Below are 22,771 nucleotides of genomic sequence, written 5' to 3' on the forward strand. Positions count from 1 at the left end.
TGTTCCAGTAGATATTATAGATTCATGTAAGAGGCCTGGGAAAAGATACTTAGCGAGGAATCCTCTGATCTGATGTAATTGGGATCGGTATGGGTAGGTGTAGGAGAGAAACTTGAGTCAGTCTTGCTTTCAGAGGGCATGAAGCATTGACCAATCCAGTGATCTAATGAGTGTGTTAAGTAGATTTGCTTAAGAACACGTCTATTGTTTACTTTAATTCCCTTCGTCTTTTTTTTTTTTTTTTTAATCCCCCTAGTTTGAACTGGATTTCAGATCTATTATTTTTATGAGGTGGTCTGATTTTCAAGGGGTGTGTGTGTGTGTAGAAGAGGCTAGAGGTAAACGGGTCTCTTTTTTTTCTGGCTTTTTATAGTTAAGAGCTTAGGCTCTGGATTCAGATGGCTTGAGTTCAGATTCTGGCCCGCCATTTAGCTAACTGGAGTCTTGAGAAAATCACATGACCTTTAACGGTCCAGTTTCCTCATCTGCAAAAGTTGTATTTCTAATAGAGTTGTAAGGATTAAATGAGATAATGCATGCAAAGGGCTTAATAAAGAGCATGGCACACAGGAAGTGCTCAATAAATGTTGGAAATTATGATTAATTTCACTGTACATTTTCATTTTGACATTAGCTATAGGCTAAACCTTAATTACTTAAAGCCACCAGTAGTTACACATAAAATGAATGACAGAGTTACATGTCAGACTAACCAAGTACCCTTGATGGTATCATTATGTCCTCAATATATTTATGCTGAATATTAATCAAGTTTAAGAACTGCTTATAAATAATACTAAAATGCATTTTAATTCTCTTTGCTGTTAAGGGGGAGTTTTACATTGCAGCTTAGAAGCCTTTCTTCTAATAGTAGAGATTTGGTGTCATGTGGTGTTCATCAGTTTGAAAAGAAGTATTTCTGCTGTTTGCCTCAAGATGTACATACAGAGATGGCTGATTCTCAGAACTTCTATAGAATTCCATTAGCCAGTCCTGCCAATTGAAATTTGGCATTTAATATTTGCATTTTTCTATTCTTGCATAGGAAAGGAGCTTGTCACATACTTAGTTTAGTGATGGAAAGCATTTGGAGAAAGTTGTAGAGAGTGGGGCTCAGGCTCAAGAATACAATGAAGTAATAAAGTTGTTAACCTCATGTATAAAATCCTCCGTGCAGATGTTGCTTAGTGATGCAGCTAGTGCTTCTGGAGAAAAAGAAGCAAGAACCAAATAATGAAGACTGCATCAATGGGAACAAGTGATACTTTTAGGTGTTTTGTTCTCAGAATATTTTAAAAGAAAGGAAATTAACAACAGAAGAAAAATATTTACAATATGAATTAATGGTTTTTAAAAGAAAAAAAAATCTTTCTGGAGATACTAAGATTGACCTAGAAGTTGATCCAAGGACCAGATGCTGAAACTGCACTTCAGTTGGTCACTAGAAAGATCCCAGCAATCCCCAGCTGGTTTCTCAGGCTGCTGATTCTCTTTATTTGGTAATGGGGTGTGTGCAGTACGTCGATTAAAAAATATGTATTTCCATTCCATTGCTTTTGAAGGGGAGCAGTTGTCTTTCTCTTATTAAAGAGCTTGTGATACACAGGAAAGTGATGTAATTTTATTTATTAGTCAAACATGTGAGGATTCTAGGTAAGACAACAAGGGTTTTTTCCCCTAGTTTGTAGAAATCTAGAAATTTAAGTGATGATTTGAGGATCAAGAAGGGAGAACTGAATCAAAATAAAATTTACTACATCTATTCTTTGGTTTTGGAATTCTTTGGCTTTCTTCTAAAGATCCCAAGCATTAATGTATTGAAGAACCTGGAAATCTGATTTTGAAGCTAAAGCATTAGGTTTTCATGTCCATTACTTTTCCCCTCCAGAGGTTTGCTACTTACACACACACACACACACACACACACACACACACACGCACACACCAAAAACTTTTAGCTGTTTGTAATTTAAGACTTTCCTTGTTGAAAGTGGCTGGGAGTAGTGGCTCACGCCTGTAATCCCAGCACTTTGGGAGGCCGAGGTGGGCAGATCACTTGAGGTCAGGAGTCCGAGACCAGCCTGGCCAACATGGTGAAACCCCGTGTCTACCAATAGTACAAAAACTCCTGAGTGTGGTGGCCCATGCCTGTAGTCCCAGCTGCTCAGAAGGCTGAGGTAGGAGAATTGCTTGATCCTGGGAGGCAGAGGTTGCAGTGAGCTTAGTGATCATGCCACTGCACTACAGCCTGGGCAACAGAGCAAGACTCCATCTCACAAAAAAAAAAAAAAAAAAAAAGAAAAAGAAAAGAAAAAGAAAAAAGAAAGAAAAGAAACTGAAATATATAACTGCAGTGTTTAGAAAGGAATATCCAATAATGCAGATTGCAGATAATTGCAACTTTGTACTGGAGTCGGTGGGGAAGAAATGACTTTGATATAACATCAAAAACTCTCTGCTAATGGAATATGTGAAGGTGAAATCATTTTTCCTTAGACCCTTGCGATTATCACATGCTTTAAAAAACAGGAGATGCTCTTTTTAAAGCAACTGGATTTTAAAAATATATGCTTAGTAATTAAATATAAATTTGCTGATGCATATAATGCATTCAAAGTTGGTAAGTAATATTTTCTGAAACTAGCTTCTCCTTTGCAATTATGATAAAAATAGAGTACTTTCCAATTTTTTCCCTGTGGGGAAAAGTAGCTTAATATTGTTTTGTTTTAATAGTTTACTGCAAAATTCACTAAAATGATTATTTAAAATTAAAAGATGAAACAAAAACACGAATAAGTCATGTCTTAAAGGCAAGCATTGAATTTGATCATTCATGTTTTGATTCAATACTAATGTCTTTTTCATTTGTTTTAATATGCAAGTGCTATTCTTAATTATTCTGTTAAATGAAGACTTTCCAAAAAAGAGATTGATAATCTGCCCTACTTGGTCATCCAGTTCATCCAGTTCAGCACGGCCAATCTCTACCAGACACTAACCATTTAGGATTATAAAAGCATTGACTGCAGAGTCTGAAGCTCCAGTGACTCTGCTGCTGTGCCAAAATAGCATTGACTATAACCAAGGAAGAAGAGGTTTTTCTCACTTGTGTGGAGTGGCAAATTTTAGACAGGAGGTAGTTCATAAAAATGTCTTGTTTCTCCATATGTTATCATCAGATCAACAGAGTCCTGGCCAAGACAGTAGTCTCAATTTTTAATTCTAATAAAATGACAAATGTAGAATCAGTGACCATTTTGTACGACAACAAATGTATATAAGATTTTCCTTACACAGTGTACTATCCCTACTCCCATACACGTTTACCTACATTCACCTTACTGTAAGTATTTATGGATGGTAGTAAATATTTCTAAAAGGTTGGAAATCCTCATACTGTATATTAATATGCCACTTTTTTTACTAGGTAAACAAGTAAAATGATTATATTCCAGGAGAATATTTTTGTTGTGTTTTTAAGGGTGGAGCCTGCTTTTATAAGGGTTTTTGTTTTTGTTTTGTTTTGTTTTGTTTTTGAGACAGAGTTTCACTCTGTCACCCAGGCTGGCGTGCAGTGGCACAATCTCAGCTCACTGCAGTTTCTGCCTCCCAGGTTCAAGTGATCCTCCTATCTCAGCCTCCTGAGTAGCTGGGACTATAGGCCCATGCCACTATGCCTGGCTAATTTTTGTTTTTTTTTTTTTTTTAATAGAGACGCGGTTTCATCATGTTGGGCAGGCTGGTCTTGAACTCCTGACTTCAGGTGATCCTCTCACCTTAGCCTCCAAAAGTGTTGGGATTACAGGCATCAGCCACCACTCACGGCCTTTAAGATTTTTTTAAAAATCAAGGAATTCCTGATTCTAAACTCTTCAATACTTGACACAAACATTTAAACATTTTTGACAAAAGATGGGATGAAATCAAGCCTACTCCTTGTACTCCAGATTGAAAAAAGGACCTCTGTATTTTGATGGGCTGAATACCTTTGGGCAGGTTACTTAATTTATCCATGCTTTTTCTCATGTTTAAGTGCCTGACAGGAACATTCTGTCCACAACTAATGGCTGTCAAACATTTACAGTTGTAAAACACAAAAACCTTTATTGCTCCAGCCAGGGACTGATTATTGAGTTTGTGATGAGGCAGCCTCTTGTCTCCTTCTTTGCTTTGTTTTCTCTGTTCCCACCTGCTGCCTGCCCTTTGGCCATTTCACTGCTCATTAGCGCCTCCACCAGATGGGGGGCAGGGGCAGGAACAGGGGGTCAGCTCTGGTAAAAGGCTTGGTGAGAAGGAGGCTGAGAGTAACAGCCAACATCAGGTTTTCAGATTATCTACATCCAGGCTCGCCCCCAAACCTGTCCTCAGGAATCACTGAATGCAACCATGGCACAGAAATTTGTTTTTCATTCATTATTTTTTCATTCTTATAATAAACGTGGTTTTATAAGTTAGTTAAAAAGCTAAAAAGTATTTTTCAAGATGTCATAGTAAATAAGAGTCCCTTTTGAGCATTTCGTTAGTAAACGATGAATGGCTGCCGGTCAAGCTTGTTCTGGCAAGTCTTTCGCCTCTGTTCAGATTCAGAAGAATGGCACCAAATCTATGCTTACATTAGGCTCAGGTTGTGGAATGTAGTTCTTTCAATTCAGGTTTAGGGAATTTGCCTTATGATGGTGAAAGAGTCCTGTTTGGATGTTAAGAGGCCACAGAGCTAACCCTAACTATATGACCAAGGAAAGCCCGTGTTATCACATTGTACTGTAGTTTCAGTGTGTTAACTCAGAAAATGCACCTGAAGTGCCTCTTTAAACGTGAGATTGTGCAGAAGGCACAGCACGTACAGGACAGAGATACAGACAGAGGCTACTGAAACACTTTTGTTTGTTCACCTATTTGGTTGCTTGTCTCTTTCTTGGCTGGATCATTTAAACCCTAGAGCTCCAGTTCTGAGACCCTTTGATTTTGTGATTTTCCCATTTGTCTAAACATTTTGCCAAAGCCATCTGACATTATTATGAATCAAGCCTGTGCTGGGTCCTAGGGATGTCAAGGTTAACAAGATAGGTGGGACTGCCTTTGGGGAATTTATAGTCTGGGGAGTTCTAAAGAGATAACCTGATGCCTGCCAGGTAGGTTATTATTCTGTGCTTCAGATGTTAGGAGGTTAAATTAAATGACAGTTTTCAAGTATTTTGAGCTCTTTAGAATTTAAATCCTTCCATAGAAGTAATTATACTGCTTTCCAAATCCTAACAACACACTATTGGAATTTACTTATATTAACACCATATTTTGAATGTACATGTACATGTATACATATATATACACACATACACACACACTTATATATGATATACGAATTGGTTGTACTATGTACTGTGCGCCTGGGGTCACATTCTCTCATTATCATCACAGCAAATATTAAAGCTAATACAAAATGTGTACAGATTTGATTTATCAAAGTAGTCAAATTTCATCTAGTTAGTATAGGTTCAAAAAGATGAGTGTTAAGTCGTCAGGTCCCAGCTCCAAAAAGAGGAAGAAAAAGGGAATCAGAAAAACCAGGAAAATTCTGGTGAGCCATTCAACATATGGTGATCTTATTTTTCCTCTTTGTGCATACTCAGTATAATTTATGTTTATCAAATAATTTTTAAATCACCAGGTCTTATAGCAACTTAATTATATACTTTAATATTTCTGAAAAGTGCAGCCCTTTGTGTTTTAAAATGAGCTCTTTGAGGGTAGGGTGCATATCTCGTATTTATCTTTTCACCCTCAGCACCTAGGACATAGGAGGAAATTCAGCAAAGCGATTAAGAGCTCAGACTGCCTGGGTTCAGGTATCAGCTTAATCAAGGCAAGTTGCTGATGGTCCCAGCCCCTGTTTCCCTGTGTGTAAAACAAAGGGTAATCATAGTTTTTGTCTTGTAGGATTGTTTCGTAAGAATTAAATGAGAAGCCATCAAAAAAACTTTATTCAGCATGTGGCAAGCTCTCAATAGGTCATAATTGCTGATGTTAGTACAGTCCCAGGCCCATAATGGTGCTTACTAAATGTTCGGTGAGTAGGATGACAGTTTTTCTTTAGTGTGTATAAAGCATGGCTTTTGAATTTTTGTTTTCCAGTAATGAGTGTGGATTTGAATTACATTCTTTGACTTAAAAAAAGAAAAAAACCAAACAGATGATCTGTATTTCCAAAGAGGCTACACTAGGTTTTTTTGTTTTTTAAAAAGCACAACCTATAGGCATCAAAGCAGATTTGTAATAATTTTGAATTCCATCTTATGCCTCTCCGCTAAAGAAGTAAGCTGCTAGCCACTATCAACCAGGCCCAATAGAAACTTTGAATGTCTTGCCCTATATTAATATTTCCATTCCCTCACTCCTGGAAATAGCATTCTGCTTTCCAAAATAGACTCTTATGCTGTACCTTAGAAGGATTTTTGTCACAATTTTGGATCATCAGAAAAACAGAAGACAGTTTTATTGGCCAAACCTCATGAACTAATTTTCTAAGGTAGTTTCTCTCTCTGTTTTACAAAAACTCATTTTAATGGCCTATTCGTGTCCCATTTTCTTTCTATTAATTTTTAGTACTAACATGAGAATAAAGAAAAGTAAAAGTAACTCTATTTGTTTCTTTTGAGGGCATCTGAAAGCACTTAAAGTGACACATTAAGGCAGTAGGGTGTACAACTAAAGATTTACTGGGGACAAAAATCTGAAACGCTAGGCTTACATCAACATGGGAGTAAGTACTTCACAGTGAGAATAATAGCTAGCAATGTTACATAACTTAAAAGTTTAAGCATTACCAATAATGGAAGTTCAGGTTTACCAAGTTCCCAGAAAACCCAAGTATCTTCACTATTAAGGCAGTGTCCCAGTGCGGGAAGCACTAGATCCCAAGGAGGTGAGATAATAACTCTACATGCATGGAGGAACATGGACTCATACGATTATGGTTGGTAATGTTCTAGAAAGCACCATTTGTTTTGCGGTGTCTTATTATTTCCTGTTCAGAATGATTGTGATGTCAGAGAAGTACATCCTATGCAGTTTGTGTCAGAAGCTGATCCTCGAGTGTAATTTCCTTATTACAGGGTCTCTGTCTCTACATTTTCTTTCCTGCCATTATTCTCTCAGGTAGTCCAACTTCAGTATTCCTTACATTCTCTAGTGGAAACTTGATGAGGCATTTGCATGCCTGGGCCCACTCTCAGTTGATAGAACTGGGGGTGGGTTTAGAATGCATGAACATGGCCATCTCTGTGGCCCCTCATTCTCTTGAGAGATGGACATTCTTGGCACTGGATGCACACTTTATGAGTGTTAAGGAAAGGATGAAAAGGCAATGAGTGATCTTATAACATGTTCATTCTGTGCTATTGCTAAATCTAAAATTTCTCTTTTAAAAGAAAGTATAGTTTGATTTACAAATCAACAAAGAAATCCCTTATTCCCCTTTCATATGTTTGGACTATATATTTTCCATATATATTTGGTGAAAATTATCTCATTCCCAATCCTAATTCTCCTTATTATAATTTCTTTCATAGCTATGTTGTAGAGTTTAATGACATTGTTTGGATTGCTATTGAGATTTTCCTAAATGAGAGTGCTTATTTCCAGACTGCCAAACCAAGACAATGGTCGGCTCTGAATTTTTTTTTTTTTTTTTTTGAGGCTGGAGTGCAGTGGCACAATCCTGGCTCCCTGCAACCTCCGCCTCCTGGGTTCAAGTGATTCTTGAGGCACAGCCTCCCGAGTAGCTGGGATTACAGGTGCCTGCCACCACGCCTGGCTAATTTTTGTATTTTTAGTAGAGACAGGGTTTCACCATGTTGGCCAGGCTGGTCTCAGACTTCTGACCTCAAATGGTCCGCCTGCTTCAGCCTCCCAAAATGCTGGGATTACAAGCGTGAGCCCCTACGCCCAGCCTATATTTTTTATTTAGTATTGCCCTTCCTCTATTGGTAGTTGACTTTTTTGTGGATATTAAAATTTGTCATCAAATCAGCCAGGCTTAAAGTTTTGTGCTTTCCATCCTGTTTAAACAATTGATGAGCTACATAAAACCATTTAAAATTCATAATTTTATAAGCAGTAAATTGGTAACTTTTTCTAACATATAGTCCGCCTTGCTATTAAATTGCTTATCTTAGTGGAGATTAGTTGGGATCCTTTTCAACTGTTAAGACCTATGGAAACAAAACTGTTACAGCTATGATCCTATTTACACTGTTGGAAGTTCTTAGGGAGCCATAGTATTTATAGGAAACTAATTCACGCTCAACTCACTTGTACTGCATTGTTTCCTGCTATGATAAAGCAAATGGGTTATGTATATTATTGCTTTAATAGAATAATGAATGCACTTAGATTGTATAGTGTGAGAGAGTTTGGCCTTACATAGTCATAGTATGAAGAGAGACCGATTTTTTTTTTTTAACTAAAAAAAGACTTTTCTGCTGGGATTGTAATAATGTGGTAAGTATTCAGACTTACTATTTGCTATCTTTGAAGCAAATATATCACAATAAACATTTAGAGAAGCTGATATTTTATATCCATAAGGCAAACACAGAATTTCCTGATTTGTGTGAAAATTTGGGTGTTTTATCCTGTGGTTTTATTTTATTTTTGAGTCTGAGATACTTTTGTGTCCAAGAAAATGTTTAGATTAATTTACTTGTAGTCTTGAAGTTATCTTTTGTAGAAAACCATCCTTATGTGTATGAAAAAACCATTTAGAAAGGAGATTTCGTGAGTATCCTTGACAGTGGTGTACAAGTTTAATCATCTTTCCTGTGGCAGGAGAGTCTTCATGTATTCAACCTAGAATTTCTCCTTTTACGGTTCTTAGTCCATTTCCTCTTGTCTTATTCTTAATGGTGATAGAGAACATCTGCTATGTTCCTCTTCAAAACATATCTTCCTACTTGGGGTACTGTAAAGTGTACATACTTTGGGTCCTAACATATCTGCATTTGAGTCTGAACCTTATCACTTACTAACCTTAGGCCTTTGTTACCTCTCTGAGACTAAATTTCTTCTTTTGTGAAATGAGGCTGGTAATATCTCCATTGTAGTTTTAGCTAAAGTATCCAGTACCTAGCAAATGCTCAAAATACCATTATTTTGGCCTGGCACGGTGGCTCACGCCTGTAATCCCAGCACTTTGGGAGGCTGAGGCAGGTGAATCACTTGAGGTCAAGAGTTCGAGACCAGCCTGACCAACATGGTGAGACCCCATCTCTACTAAAAATACAAAAAATTAGCCGGGTGTGGTGGCACATGCCTGTAATCCTAGCTACTTGGGAGGCTGAAGCAGGAGAATCACTTGAACCCAGGAGGCAGAGGTTGCAGTGAGCCAAGATCACGCCATGGTACTCCAGCCTGGGTGACAAGAGTGAAACTCCGTCTCAAAAACAAAAACAAAAACCAAGAAATTAGATGGCCTTGGTGGCAGGCACCTGTAATTCCAGCTGCTTGGGAGGCTGAGGCAGGAGAATCGCTTGAACTCAGGAGGCGGAGTTTGGAGTGAGTCAAGATCATGCCACTGCCTGGGCAACAAAGGGAGACTCTGTCTCAAAACAACAACAGCAACAACAACAAAAATCATTAGTTTTAAACCCTGTAAAAATATGTTGTCAGCTTTCCATTTTCCACAATAAGATTCCCAAATCTTCCTTACTATGTCCTGTTTTTCTAACTCACTAATCATGGTTCTGAATGAGACTTCAAATGATATGGTAGATGGAACACTACGTTTGTGATGAAAGGCCTTTCTGACTTGCTTTCTGACTTAATGAATTTCTAGCTTTATGACCTTGGACAGGTGACTTATCCTTGAACCTGCTTGCTCTTATGTAAAAGGGGGATAATAATTGTCATATATTCTTTGTCTTCCTCTCTGGGTTGTGGTCAGAATAATATAAGAAAGTAATTTGTAATGTACAAATAAAGCACCTTGCAATCATAAGGTAACAGCAGTAAGTATCAGCAATTAAAATTTCATACACTAGCTGGATGCAGGGGCTTACGCTTATAATCCCAGCCCTTGGGGAGGCCAAGGCAGGTGGATCACCTGAGGTCAGGAGTTCGAGGCCAGCCTGGCCAACATGGCAAAACCCCATCTCTACCAAAGAAAAAAATACAAAAATTAGCTGAGCGTGGTGGCGCGCCAGCGTAATCCCAGCTACTTGGGAGGCTGAGACAGAAGAATCGCTTGAACCCGGGAGGTGCAGCTTGCAGTGAGCTGAGATTGCACCACTGCACTCTGGCCTGTGTGACAGAGCAAGACTCTGCCTAAAAAAATAATAATAATTAAAATTTCCTGCACTACAATAGGGTGAATGAAATTGTTCCTGTTATTTATGTAACTTCTAACACTTAGCTTGCTATCTTCAGCTTTTCCCTTGTCCTATCTGGTGGTTTATGAGGCATTTACTCTTTTACCATTTCCATCTGCTCTTGTGATTGAAAGGCTAAAACTGACAACTTTCAGATGTATCACAGAGACATGTCAAAAGAATTTCAACATGAAAGGTACTGGGTTCGTGTGCAGAAGTAGTGAATAAATAAGCAGGGTTGGGTGAGGTTAAGAGAGAGCCAGATGATCTAAGTGGTAATAAACAGGTGAAGTGTCCAGGAGAGAGAGATGAGCAAAAGAGATCTCTCCAGCAGTAGACTTTGAAGAGGAGGATTTTAGAATTCGTCTCCTAAGACATTCATTGCCAAGTTCCAACGGAACATCGTGGACAAAACATGTCTAAATGAGAAGGAAACTTTGGGACATTGAGGATTGCTTGGCGTGGAAGTGACCTGGAAGGTTACAGTGATCCCAGGCAGGAGAGGACAATGGCCATGTCTGCAGTGGCTGTGTCTAAGGGGGAAGGTTGCGGACTGACGTGTTGGGAACTGGGAGTGTGGCACTGGAGAAGACCAGTTGGATAATTGATTGCCCTAGGTGTGAAAGGTGAACCATGAGGACGGTCTAAGAGCACTGAAACTGGGGAGAAAAGAAAGTAGTGTGAACATGGTAATGCTTAAATGAATATTTACATGTGATACTGGCTTAATATTTTAAATCTACTGAATATACTGTTCAAGTTTATAGAAGCAAGAAACTTCCCCCCATATTTGTACTGTATTAATCTTTTGGTTTCCTTGCCTCAATTCAGTTTTGTTTCATGTTTAATTATGGGGCTGAAAGTACATAAGTTTGAGTAGTCTAGAGTGGAATGTGGTTAAATATCCCTGCAGATTACTTTACGTGTTTCAGTATTCCAATAAAATCAGCCGCAGTGATCCATATGGGATTTGTAGATGCTGTTTTCCCGAGGCCCTTTTCTCCATGGCTGTCTGTGACCTTAGCCATTGAATGGCTTAATCGTTTTTGGCCTCCTCAGTCAGTGATTCTGAGCGGGCAGAGTGGTAATGTGATGTCATGTCTGGGGCATGAGCCTGCATCCTCGCCGTACATGGGTCCCACCCTTCCTGGTCTAGGCAGCTCAATGCACAGTGCTTGGCGCATCGTGAGTGCTCAATAAATTCAGTTGCTTTTCCCGTCTCTCTCTGGATCTCAAATAGGAATATCCAAATTTGAGAATGCCACCAAAGCATTAGCTTCCCTAATTAAAGTCCATAGTAAAACCTGAGGCAGATGTGTGGGAACGCAGTTCCAGACACTGTAGTTAATGTAGGAGAGATGATCGCACTGTATTTACAACAAGGCTTCCCATGCTCATGAATCATAATAAGAACTCTTACAGGATTAATGAGTTTTAACTCATTGCAGAATTTTTGAACTATGTGTAATACTGGGACATTTCGAAGTGTTCGTCATGAAAAGTGGCTGATGGAGGTACACATTTTGAGATATCCTGTGTTCTGACTACGTTGTTTGTTATCTTATTGACATCTTCTGTTCCTTTTACAAAAAGGTCAGCAGGAAGGCCCTCCACATTTTCTGTAGATTTCTAGATAAGAGAAACATCAAGATAGAAGGGAACATTTTGATAGCCTTACACATTTATGTTTTTAAAAATAAAAAAATTCTTTACATAAAACTTTCTTTCGTGCCCTTTCTCTGGTAGAGAGAAAAATCAGCCCCCTTTTCTTTCAGAGAAAGGCCTTGTGCACTTTGCCCAGTTTTCCCCAAACGCTGGCATTTTGTAAAACTGTAGAACAAGATCTCAATTAGGATGTTGACATTCATACAATCCATTCATTGCAATTAGATTTCCCCAGTTTCTCATGTACTTATTCGTGTGTGTGTACATGTGAGCATCAGGTTATATACAACTTTATCACATGTAGGTTCATGTATTCACTGCCAGAGGTATTATTATTTTTTAAGTTCCGGGGCACATGTGCAGGATGTGCAGGTTTGTTACATAGGTAAATGTGTGCCATGGTGGTTTGCTGCACCTATCAACCCATCACCTAGGTATTAAGCCCAGCATGCACTAGCTATTCTTCCTGATGCTCTCCCTCCCCACTCCAGTATTATCTTTTTTTTTTTTTTTTTTTTTTTTGAGACCTGTCCCGCCTCTGTCACTCAGGCTGGAATGCAGTGGCTGGATCTCAGCTCACTGCAAGCTCCGCCTCCCAGGTTTACACCATTCTCCTGCCTCAGCCTCCCGAGTAACTGGGACTACAGGTGCCCGCCACCTCGCCCAGGTAGTTTTTTTTGTATTTTTTAGTAGAGACGAGGTTTCACCGTGTTAGTCAGGGTGGTCTCGATCTCCTGACCTCGTGATCCGCCCGTCTTGGCCTCCCAAAGTGTCCAGTATTATCTTTTAAGACGGTCAGTTGCTCAGGAGTTTGTGGCACATCCCATGGTGACATACACTAAATATGTCTTCTCTAAATACACAAGAACTTTGCATGACTGTAGGAATGTGGGGAGAGGAATTCTGGTCCATGATTCCTGTCTTTGGCTGTGCAGTTACTCTTTCACATTCCCTCATTATAAAGGTCTGGCTGGCCCTGGCAAAATCATAGGTGGGCTTGGCACACAGCTAACTGCTTGCCTGAAGTAACTTACGCTTCTGTACTGCATTCAGAGTTCTGCCAATTTCAGAGGCCAGGAAAGAAAGAAAGGATTGGCCTGGGAGTGTAACACACCTGCTTTTCCTGAGGGCACATACAACAGGCCTGTTTGAGTACCGGCTTGCCCTTTGGTATATATTGAAACACATGCCTGTATCGTCCTGAAGTTGTGGATGAATACATTTATCCCCTGGAAATTCCTTGTTTCACATAGATTTTAAATGTCCATGCGGGCAGACAGTCACTGAGGAAACTGTCCTGTTAATTGTACTTTGGCTATTTGCCCAAGTCTCTAGAACAATTATAGTAGAACCATGTCATCTTGACACATTTAGGAAGAGCCATATTTGAGAATGCCACTGTAACATTTAGGTTCCCCAAATAAAAATTTCATATTACAACCATGTCTCTCTCTCTCTTTCTCTCTCTCTCTCTCTCTCTCTCTCTCTCACACACACACACACACACACACACACACAGAGCAAAGCTGTGCTAAGATGCAAACACTAGGCAGATGGTCAAGTTGCCCCTTCAGGCTAAATGTCTCAGGCCTGCACTCTAGTCTGAGAAAAAAATGGATTTGCAAACAGCTCAAGCGGTGAATATTAACATTTGAGAATGGCCAAGGTCTATTGCATTCCACTAGTCACTCCTAGAATCTGAGGTAACCAGAACACAGATGATGATGATGATGATGATGATATCGATTGATCATAATAACTGAAGAGTGAACAATACCATCAATGTGATCATTATGAGATTCTTTTAGAGAATACATTTAGCATATTTGGACCCAAAGGCCTATGGGATCCTAAATCCCAGCTATGCTGTGGCATACAAATAACTATTTTTTCTTTTTCTTTTTTTTTTTGGACTAATGCTTTTTGAATATTGGCACTTCAAATTTCTACGAATTACAAGTGATACTCTTTATTTTTGGTGGTAACGATTACCTTATTTAAACAAAATCATGCTTTTGAATCAGCTGTAAACATTTTTGACAATCTTGGAAGTGCAGAAAAAGTTATATTTGAAAGAAAATAATTACAGAATATCAGCACATGCTGCTGTTGCTTCCATAGCAAACTCCTTTGGGCCTTACTCAACCAAAATAAATGTGACCACACTACTGCGGTAGGCATGGCTCGAGGCAAATGGAAGACTGCAGTTCTGTTTCCTGTGTCCTGCTTTCTGTCCCTGAGGTCCAAGCAATGCCAGAACAGTGACTCTGGAAGTATTAAATTGTTGGTCTGTGTGGTCCTTGGTCTTCCCAACTATAAACCTAGACTTGGTCTAGAGGTTATATAGTTAAATCCTCTTATATTCCACAGGTAACAAAATGAAAACCCAGAGCAATTGTGTCCAGCTCAAGGCCATGCAACCTTGTTAGCTCTGGCAAGAGCCAGGTTTCCTGACTTCTAGTCTGCTTTTCCCTGTAGCGAGCCACTTCCTCTTGCCTCACCTGATCTTCCTTGGATTTCCATTGGGAATGTTGACCCCAGTTCTGATGAATCTCTTCCTTCAGATCCTGTGCTAGTTTCTTCAGTGCTGCCATAACAAAGTGCCATAAACTTGGGTGCTTTACCACAACAGAAATTTGCTCTTTCACAGTCTGGAAACTGGAAGTCTGACATCATGGTGTTGGCAGGGCCGTGCTCTCCCTGAAGGCTCTAGGGAAGAATCTGTTCCATCTCTTTCCCTTCACTTCTGGTGCTGTTGGTAATCCTTGATACTCCTTGGCTTTTAGATGCATTGCTCCATTCTCTGCCTCCGTCGCCACATGGTGGTAACAGCAGTTCCCGTGTGTCTGTGTCTCTTTTCCTCTTATAAGGACACCAGCCATATTTGATTAGGGCCCACCCCACTGACTTCATCTTACCTTGATTATACCTGCCAAGACCTTATTTCCAAATAAGGTCACATTCATAGAGACAAGGTGGGTTAGGGCTTCACTATATCTTCTTAGGGGACACAATTCAACCTATAGGAGTTCTTTTTAACTTTAAACCTGTTAGAACCAGGCTGGTATGTGTAATGCATAACGAGAAACTGCAGTGAATTTCATTAAGTGTAAAGCATCATATCCAGCATTTGTAGTTTGTTACAATAACACATTGAAAAGATTTATAGACTGTTTTTGGTGTGATTTTTGGATTAATTCCCTCTTTTGAAGACATTTGTTGGGTTTAGTTTATTTTAAGGAAGGAATGAATAGACCTGAAAGCACCTAATTTTTATTTTCAATTTAGGCTGGAAGCTAGCAAAAGCTTTTGCAGAGAACTTAAACTGTTTCACAGAGCACCAGCACTGTATTTGTTATCATTTTGGCCTTCAGTTTTATTAATGCTTGTTTGATGTGCTAAGCCTCTAGCTAAGACAAAAAGACAGAACTTTAGGGGTTTTGTTTGTTTTAGCAGTAATAAGGTCTAGAATAAAATGTTTGCTCTATAATATTTAATGGTGTGTATTCAACTTTTAAACCAAAATTTAAAAGAAAGAAATCCCATTCTCATTCAGCACTGTCAAATGTATTCATTCCCCCAAACTTCACTGGTTGAATATAATAATTTGTGTGTATAAATAGTCTTCCTGACTGCATTCTCTTTAATATTAGTTTATCAATTTGGGAGGAAATTTCCAAATAACCTTTATTTGTACCTTAAAAATATAGTTTTAAACGAAGTCATGGGAATGGATTGCTGTATCTTTTATTGACTTTTGTATATGTGATTCCAAATCTCCCTTTAAATTAATGTCTTCTAGTTTCAAATATACCTCTTCCCATAAGGCTATTCCTCATTTCCTATAATCTTACAGACCTACGAGAACAATATTTTCCCTTCTTCCCTTCTGTCGTTTTGATAATTACGTCCTCTGTGCTCAGTGGTGGCCTATTAACTCACATGAATATCATGGGCTTGCAAAATAGCCTCAAATTTCCATATATTGGAACTGTGAGAATTTTCTATAATGGTGCTTTAGCAATAATGATGGAGGTGCAGGCATTTCCTGAGGATTAATGACCAGCTGGGAGGAACCAGTGGCCCTTGGCTCTGCCTCCCAGCCAGCCATTAATTCTAAGGAAATGTCTTTTGCTGAGGTCGTTATTGCTATTATAAGCTTAAAATGGAAAAACATAATAGGTGTATGAGTTATTTTTATGGGTTGATGCAGTTTCCAATGGTATGTACTAATTTGAGAAAATGAATGTGTATACATACAAGAGTAAGTCAGATTGTTTGAATCATCCCTCAGTATTCCATATGTTTTGTGACTGATTTTACAGTTCTCTCTACCTACCTTTCTCATTTACAAAAGAAAAGAAAGAAAGAAAGAAAGAAAGAAAGAAAGAAAGAAAGAAAGAAAAGAAAGAAAGGAAAAGAAAGAGAGAGAGAAAGAAAGAGAGAAAGGGAAAATTTGATTTAGCAATTCCTAAAAGTATTGTATTCAGTGACATCTTTGGAAACACCAATTTCTGTTATCAGCTTTAAATAATAGTCAGGTTTTATGTATGATCTAAAGGGAAAAAAAGTTTGTTTTTCAATCCTGTGATAATTTTTCTTTTAGAATGAAACATTGCAAGAAATGAAAAATAAAAAAAAAAACCACTCTAACAATTGTGCTGTGCTTCTTTGATTTTTCTCTGTCATTTGTTTAACGGGCACCTTATATTTATACCTTTACATATTGAATTCATGAGAGAGTTATGCACAGCCTAGTTATTCGACATTCCAGGGGTTTTTAAAAATGTATATTAAATATTGCAATAATGGTGAATACTTTAACATAAAACCACAAAAAACCTCCTAAAAATAAAGCCAAAGAGTCAAAGTCTTGCTCACTGTGCTTTCTCATTCTTTTTAAAAGCCAGCACTTCTTGTACAGTGTTTCTACTTTTTATTCTAATCAACTGGCCTGTTGCGTTATTTTTATGTAGATTGCTAACAAGGTTTTTGAAGAAACATTCTTAAAAGTCATAAAAGGGAAAATCTTGACAGTTCTGGGATATTGCCGCCCTTGACCTTTTGGAGAAACGTAGACAGCATCTCCCAGGCATGACGCCTGGGGATCGTGTTTATCTGTCATCAGTTGGTGACTCCATGTTTATCGAGCACTGGCTATAAGCCAGACTTGGTAAGGGACTGAAACAATTACAAGACACAGTTCTGCGCTGGAAGAAATAGGAATCAACCTAAGATGTCCTGTCCTGCTAGGTCATCAGGTTCCTGTCCCACTACTTTCCTTTCACTACCAAATTCACTTATAGCCTCCAAGTAGTGTAACTATCAATAGCACCCCTTTCACTCCCCAAAGTGGCCTAATTTGGAGAGTAAGTTGTATGATCACTCTACCTACAGTCTGCCTGTTTTCAAATGCACACTTTGTCCCTCTCCTGCTCTTGTTACACATGTGTTCTGAGGCCACTTCCAGATTGTTCTTCCTCTGTCATTACTCCAGCGTGTCGTTGCTCTGCTCAGAAACTGCTAACTGGGTCTTGGTTTGTGATTAAATAATTTATAAATATTTCAGGTCCCATAAATACAATTATGTGGCTCTTATTTTACCATTTTTCTTATATACATGTAGCAGAAAACTCTATTTCCAATATGGAAATAGCTCAGAGTAAACATTCTATTCCATGAACAGGACAAACACTTTCTAATCTTCACTTTTACCTGCAATTTCCTTCTCCCATTTTCAACTGCTTAAAATCTTCTTTAATCTTCAAAGTCCAGTTTAGACGGCACCCTTTTATGAATTAGCTCCTTACTGCCCTAGTCAGATTTGGGCTGTCTCATCCGTGGAGGAGGGTGAACAGACATTGCAGATGCTTCTCAACTTGCCATGGGGTTATGGCCCGATATACTCATTGGAAGTCGAAAATATCGTCAGTCAAAAATGCATTTAGGCCGTATGCAGTGGCTTACTCTTGTAGCCCCGGCATTTTGGGAGGTTGAGCTGGAAGGATTGCTTGAGCCCAGGAGTTTGAGACCAGCCTGGGCAATATACTAACACCCCATCTCTAAAAAAAAAAAAATATATATATATATATATATATATATATATATATATATAAAATTTTTTTATATATATATAAAATTAGCCAGGTGTGTGGTGGCACGCACCTATAGTCCCAGCTACTCGGGAGGCTAAGGTGGGAAAATTGCTTGAGCCTGGCATGTCTAGGCTTCAGTGAGCCATGACTGTGCCACTGCACATCCTAGCCTGGGCAACAGAGCAAGACTCTGTCAGGAAAGAAAAGAAAAGAGAAGAGAGAAAAGAAGAGAAGAGAAGAGAAGAGAAGAGAAGAGAAGAGAATGCATTTAAGACATCTCACCTACTGAACATCCTAGCTTTGCCTAGGCTACCTTAAATATGCTCAGAACACTTACACTGCCTACAGTCTGAGCGTATTTACATTAAATATGCTTGGAACACTTACATTGGCCTACAGTCATCTTACACAAAGCCTGTTTTATAAGAAAGTATGGAATATCTCATGTAACTTACTGAATACTGTACTGAAAGTGAAAACCAGAATGGTTGTATGGGTATTTGAAGTACAATTTCTACTGAACGTGTATCACTTTCACACCATCGTAAAGCCAAAAAATTCCAGTCAGGCCATCATAGGTCGGGGACTGTCTGTATGAATGCCTTGCTTTTATTATAGCATTCTCTATTTTCTCTTGTACTGGTAATTTTTGAACAGTTATATTTACCAGTTTTGTAAATTCCTTGAGAACAGTTTTGTATTTTCTTCAAAACCTAGGACTGTAGTATACAGTAACTGCTTAATACAATATTTGTTAAATGAAGAACAAAAAATACATGGCTAGGCTACTCAGGTCATAACCACAAAATGATTTCTTTAAACTGCGTAATTGGAAGTTACTGTTTTTTCAAAAAAGTATGTCCACAGTATTATGTCATTAATTACTGTACCCTGAGGAATTACTGCTGCTGCTAATCTTTTGGATTCAGTACTTAGAGACATAAATATAAGTGACATTAGCACTGCTACTGTTCAACAAGATTACAAAATAGAAAGTAGATGTACAAGCAGATGTTGGAAAATATCCTCAAAGATAACAAAATGTAGAATATCTTACTAGGCCTGGTTCAGGGACATAGTCTAAGCTGAAGCTGCCACACATGGTGTTTGATTTCATGGCACACTCTTCTGCAGAACTGGAAAGAGATGTGTCTACTTTGGGGCATTTTCTTGGAAATTTTTTAAAAAATGTGTCTATGATTGATTTTTAAAAAGATAATTAAGGCCAGGCACGGTGGCTTACACCTGTAATCCCAGCACTTTGGGAGGCCGAGGCGGGCGGATCATGAGGTCTGGAGTTCAAGACCATCCTGGCCAACATGGGGAAACTCTGTCTCTACTAAAAATACAAAAAACGAGCTGGGCATGGTGGCACACACCTGTGGTCCCAGCTACTTGGGAGGCTGAGGCAGGAGAATCGTTTGAACCCGGGAGGCGGAGGTTGCAGTGAGCCCAGATCATTCCACTGCACTCCAGCCTGGTGACAGAGCGAGACTCGGTCTCAAAAGAAAAAAAAAAAAAAAAGATAATTAAAAGAAACAATACATGCTATTGTATTGGATAGATAAAACAGAGTTTCATGTGACAAAACCTGTACATAAAAATATTTCTTATTGTTTAATCATCGTTTTGTGTATGTGGATCACTATGGAATACTGAGCTCAGAAAATAAATTACTTTTCTTTTTCAAAACATTGGATTGGTAGTTTCATCTCGTTTTAGGTAATATTGATTTATCCTAATTGGTAAAAACAACCTAGATACTATATATATTTAATTTAAGTACCTTGTAGTTCCATGGAAAACAAACTGATAAAATTTTAAGAGTAAATTGACTAAATAAATATAGATTATACTTAAATTTTTTTCTCTATGAACTGGCTTTACAGATGTACTTTAACATTTAATATACCAACATATTTTTGAAAAAAGAATCCATTTTTGTGCAACATGTTTCTAAGTGAACAGTATGACTTCAGATTTTTAAGAGAGTTAACAAAATAATAAGCATTGGATATATTTACCTTTTTTCAAATGTTGTAACAAATTTACCAAAACGCACCACACACACACACACACACACACACACACACTACACAACATCAAACAACAGAAAATGGGATTCTCTCTGTGTCTGTGTTCCACAGTCAGTACCACTACCACTACTACAGTTTGCTTTTATTATAGCATTATCAATTTTCTGCAAATAAGCCTACATGTCTTATAATTCTACATGTTTATATTACACAGTAATTGAGGAAAAACTAAATATTTTTGAAAGTACATTTAAAATACTACTTTAGAACAATTAATCTGCTTGGGTATACAAAATGAAAGCCAGTTGTTAGAAATCTCTTATACTCCAAAAATTAAAAGAGTGTTAAATGTCAAGGGTTAGACCTGGACTAGAAGCGTGGGTCACTTGGTGGATGACCATGCAACTCAAGAAGAGGAAGAGTGGATTTAGAATTCAAGATAGAGATGAAACACTCATGTACTTAGTATGTGTGAAATTTAGGAGAGGGAGCTGAGCTTGATGGAGCCACGAGTTGCAGTAGCTGAAGCCATGGCTGTGGATAAAGATCCCAAGAGAATGTGAAAAATGAAACGTGATATAGAAAGTGGAGAAGAAAGGGAATATGGGGACCACTGCACACAAAGGAAATAATATATGTTGTCAACTGCCAACAGCGATGTGTGGAACAGTGGTCTTTACTACATCCTTCTCCAGCTGACCCACCGTCCACAAGAACTTATGCATGCTTCCTTTGCTCTGCTCCACCCATGCTCGGTTCATGGTAATTGACATGGCTGTTTCATATCTATTAGCTCACTAGACTGAGCTTACCATTGGGATAGCCAACAACAGCAGTGAACCCTAAATCCTGACGACCCTATCAGCACTTAAGGAGAGCTGGGGAATGAAACTGGAATTCTTTTGGGGCCAGATCATTAACTCATATCTAGTGACACCCCATTTTCCCTCTGGAAAAGTTAATTGTTATGCAATTAGCCTTACAGAATGGAGCATTTCTGTTGGTTTGCTAAAACTGTTAAGCCAAAATAGGGCACAAGTGCAAGTCCTGGCTTCAGAAGTTGGCTGTACCTTCCCTTCTGCAGTACAAGGTGAACATCTGTAAAGAAGAGTGCAATGTCCCGGGTGTGTTTAAACTGACTGCCTTGGCCTCAAACTAAAGCTGTTAAGCCAAAACAGGGCACAAGTGCAAGTCCTGGTTCCAGAATTGGCTGCACCTTCTTTTCTGCAGTATGAGGTGAACATCTGTAAAGAAGAGTACAGTATCCCTGGTGTGTTTACACTGACTGCCTTGTCTTCAGGGATCATTAGATTTCAAAGAAAAAAAGTCACAATATCCTTTGCATGGACCAGATGATGAGAAACTAAATTGTAATTTGGAATTCATTTACAAGAAAAGGCCTGAATGGTTTTCCCATGGACAGGATCTTGGAGGTTAGGAATACTAAATCCTGTGCCCAGCTCAGTCTCTCTGACTGACTAGGGAACATTGTCTTCAGACTACAGAAGTTGCAACCCTAACCCCAAAGCATGAGATATTCAAACCTTTCGAAGGGTGTGATGTTTCCAGGTAATTTGGCTTGGCGCAGGGATTGCATTTATGCCCAACTTTGGCTAAGCGATTTTAGTAGTCCAACAAAAATGCTCTGTTCTGTAAAGCTAATTGCAAAACAATATCTTCACTTCTCCAGATGGAAAACGGGATATGAAAATCCACCAAAGGAAAGAAATATCATTTCCCACACTATGGCTCTGCAATCTTAGAATGGTTTCATGAATATTATGTATGTGCAGTAAACATTTATGACCGTATTTAGGTCCAAGCAGCATGAGGGATTTTGTGCTAGTAGTTGTTGATGAGCACTACAAATAGGAATCCTTTATATCTGAGGTATCCATAGTAACTAAGTAGGGCCCATTTCCATCATGCTTATTTGCTTCCAACCTGCCAACCATGCTTAGACTCTGAGGGCTCCAGGATTCCTAATTCATAAAAAAACACCCCAGAGAGGTGGGTAAGTGCTTTTCAGCAAAAGCAAACTTAAGCAAGTGATTTTAAGAGATTTGAAGAGTGCTACATGGCAGCCAAGATGATAATTTTTGGCCCAAACATAAATTTAATTGAGTAGTGTTATAAAGACAAAATTACATAGCCAGAAACAGAATTATGAGCATTAGGAAAATAATAGTGTTGTCTTGCATCTCCTTGAAATCCCCTGTTATGTTACTCACTCCACTGTTGACTATTTTGTAGGTAGCACACGTTCACCTTGCATTTGGCAGAGAACACCAGCTTTGTTATGAATGCTCACAGTTTTTGTAATACAGGGAAATATTTAACATACTAGGGAAAAAAGGTTTAAATTCATTAACATTAATATTGTAATGTTCACATAATCCTCTTAGGACACACTCACTAAAGTGATTTTATAGTGTTTCCATTTAACACACATAGTAGCTTTTCTTATGGATTGTATGTGCAGTGCCGTTGAACAGAAGCATAAAATTGTCAGTGGCCTATATTTTTTAGATTATTTAACTATGATTAGAAATATTTTGATCCATTTTTTTCACTTCATCTCTTTTTCATATTAGTGCACACTTGACCCTTG

The 22,771-nt window shown here is 38.5% G+C and overlaps 1 protein-coding gene across 5 annotated transcripts in view; it reads left to right on the top strand.

Annotated features, from left to right (window-relative positions):
* Positions 1-22,771, top strand: part of HMGA2 (high mobility group AT-hook 2) — a 141,122-nt gene that overhangs the window by 17,941 nt on the left and 100,410 nt on the right. The window contains exon 4 of one of the 5 annotated variants that reach the window (XM_021922569.2): positions 16,355-18,080. The exons of the other annotated variants lie outside the window; for them this stretch is intronic. Within the exon in view, the coding sequence (XP_021778261.2) occupies positions 16,355-16,489 (135 nt within the window). The 3' untranslated portion in view covers positions 16,490-18,080. Of the gene's footprint in view, positions 1-16,354; positions 18,081-22,771 lie in introns of those variants that run through there. 5 annotated transcript variants of the gene reach the window in all.

This window comes from Papio anubis, chromosome 9, assembly GCF_008728515.1.
Source record: "Papio anubis isolate 15944 chromosome 9, Panubis1.0, whole genome shotgun sequence".
In the NCBI taxonomy this organism is placed as follows: domain Eukaryota; kingdom Metazoa; phylum Chordata; class Mammalia; order Primates; family Cercopithecidae; genus Papio; species Papio anubis.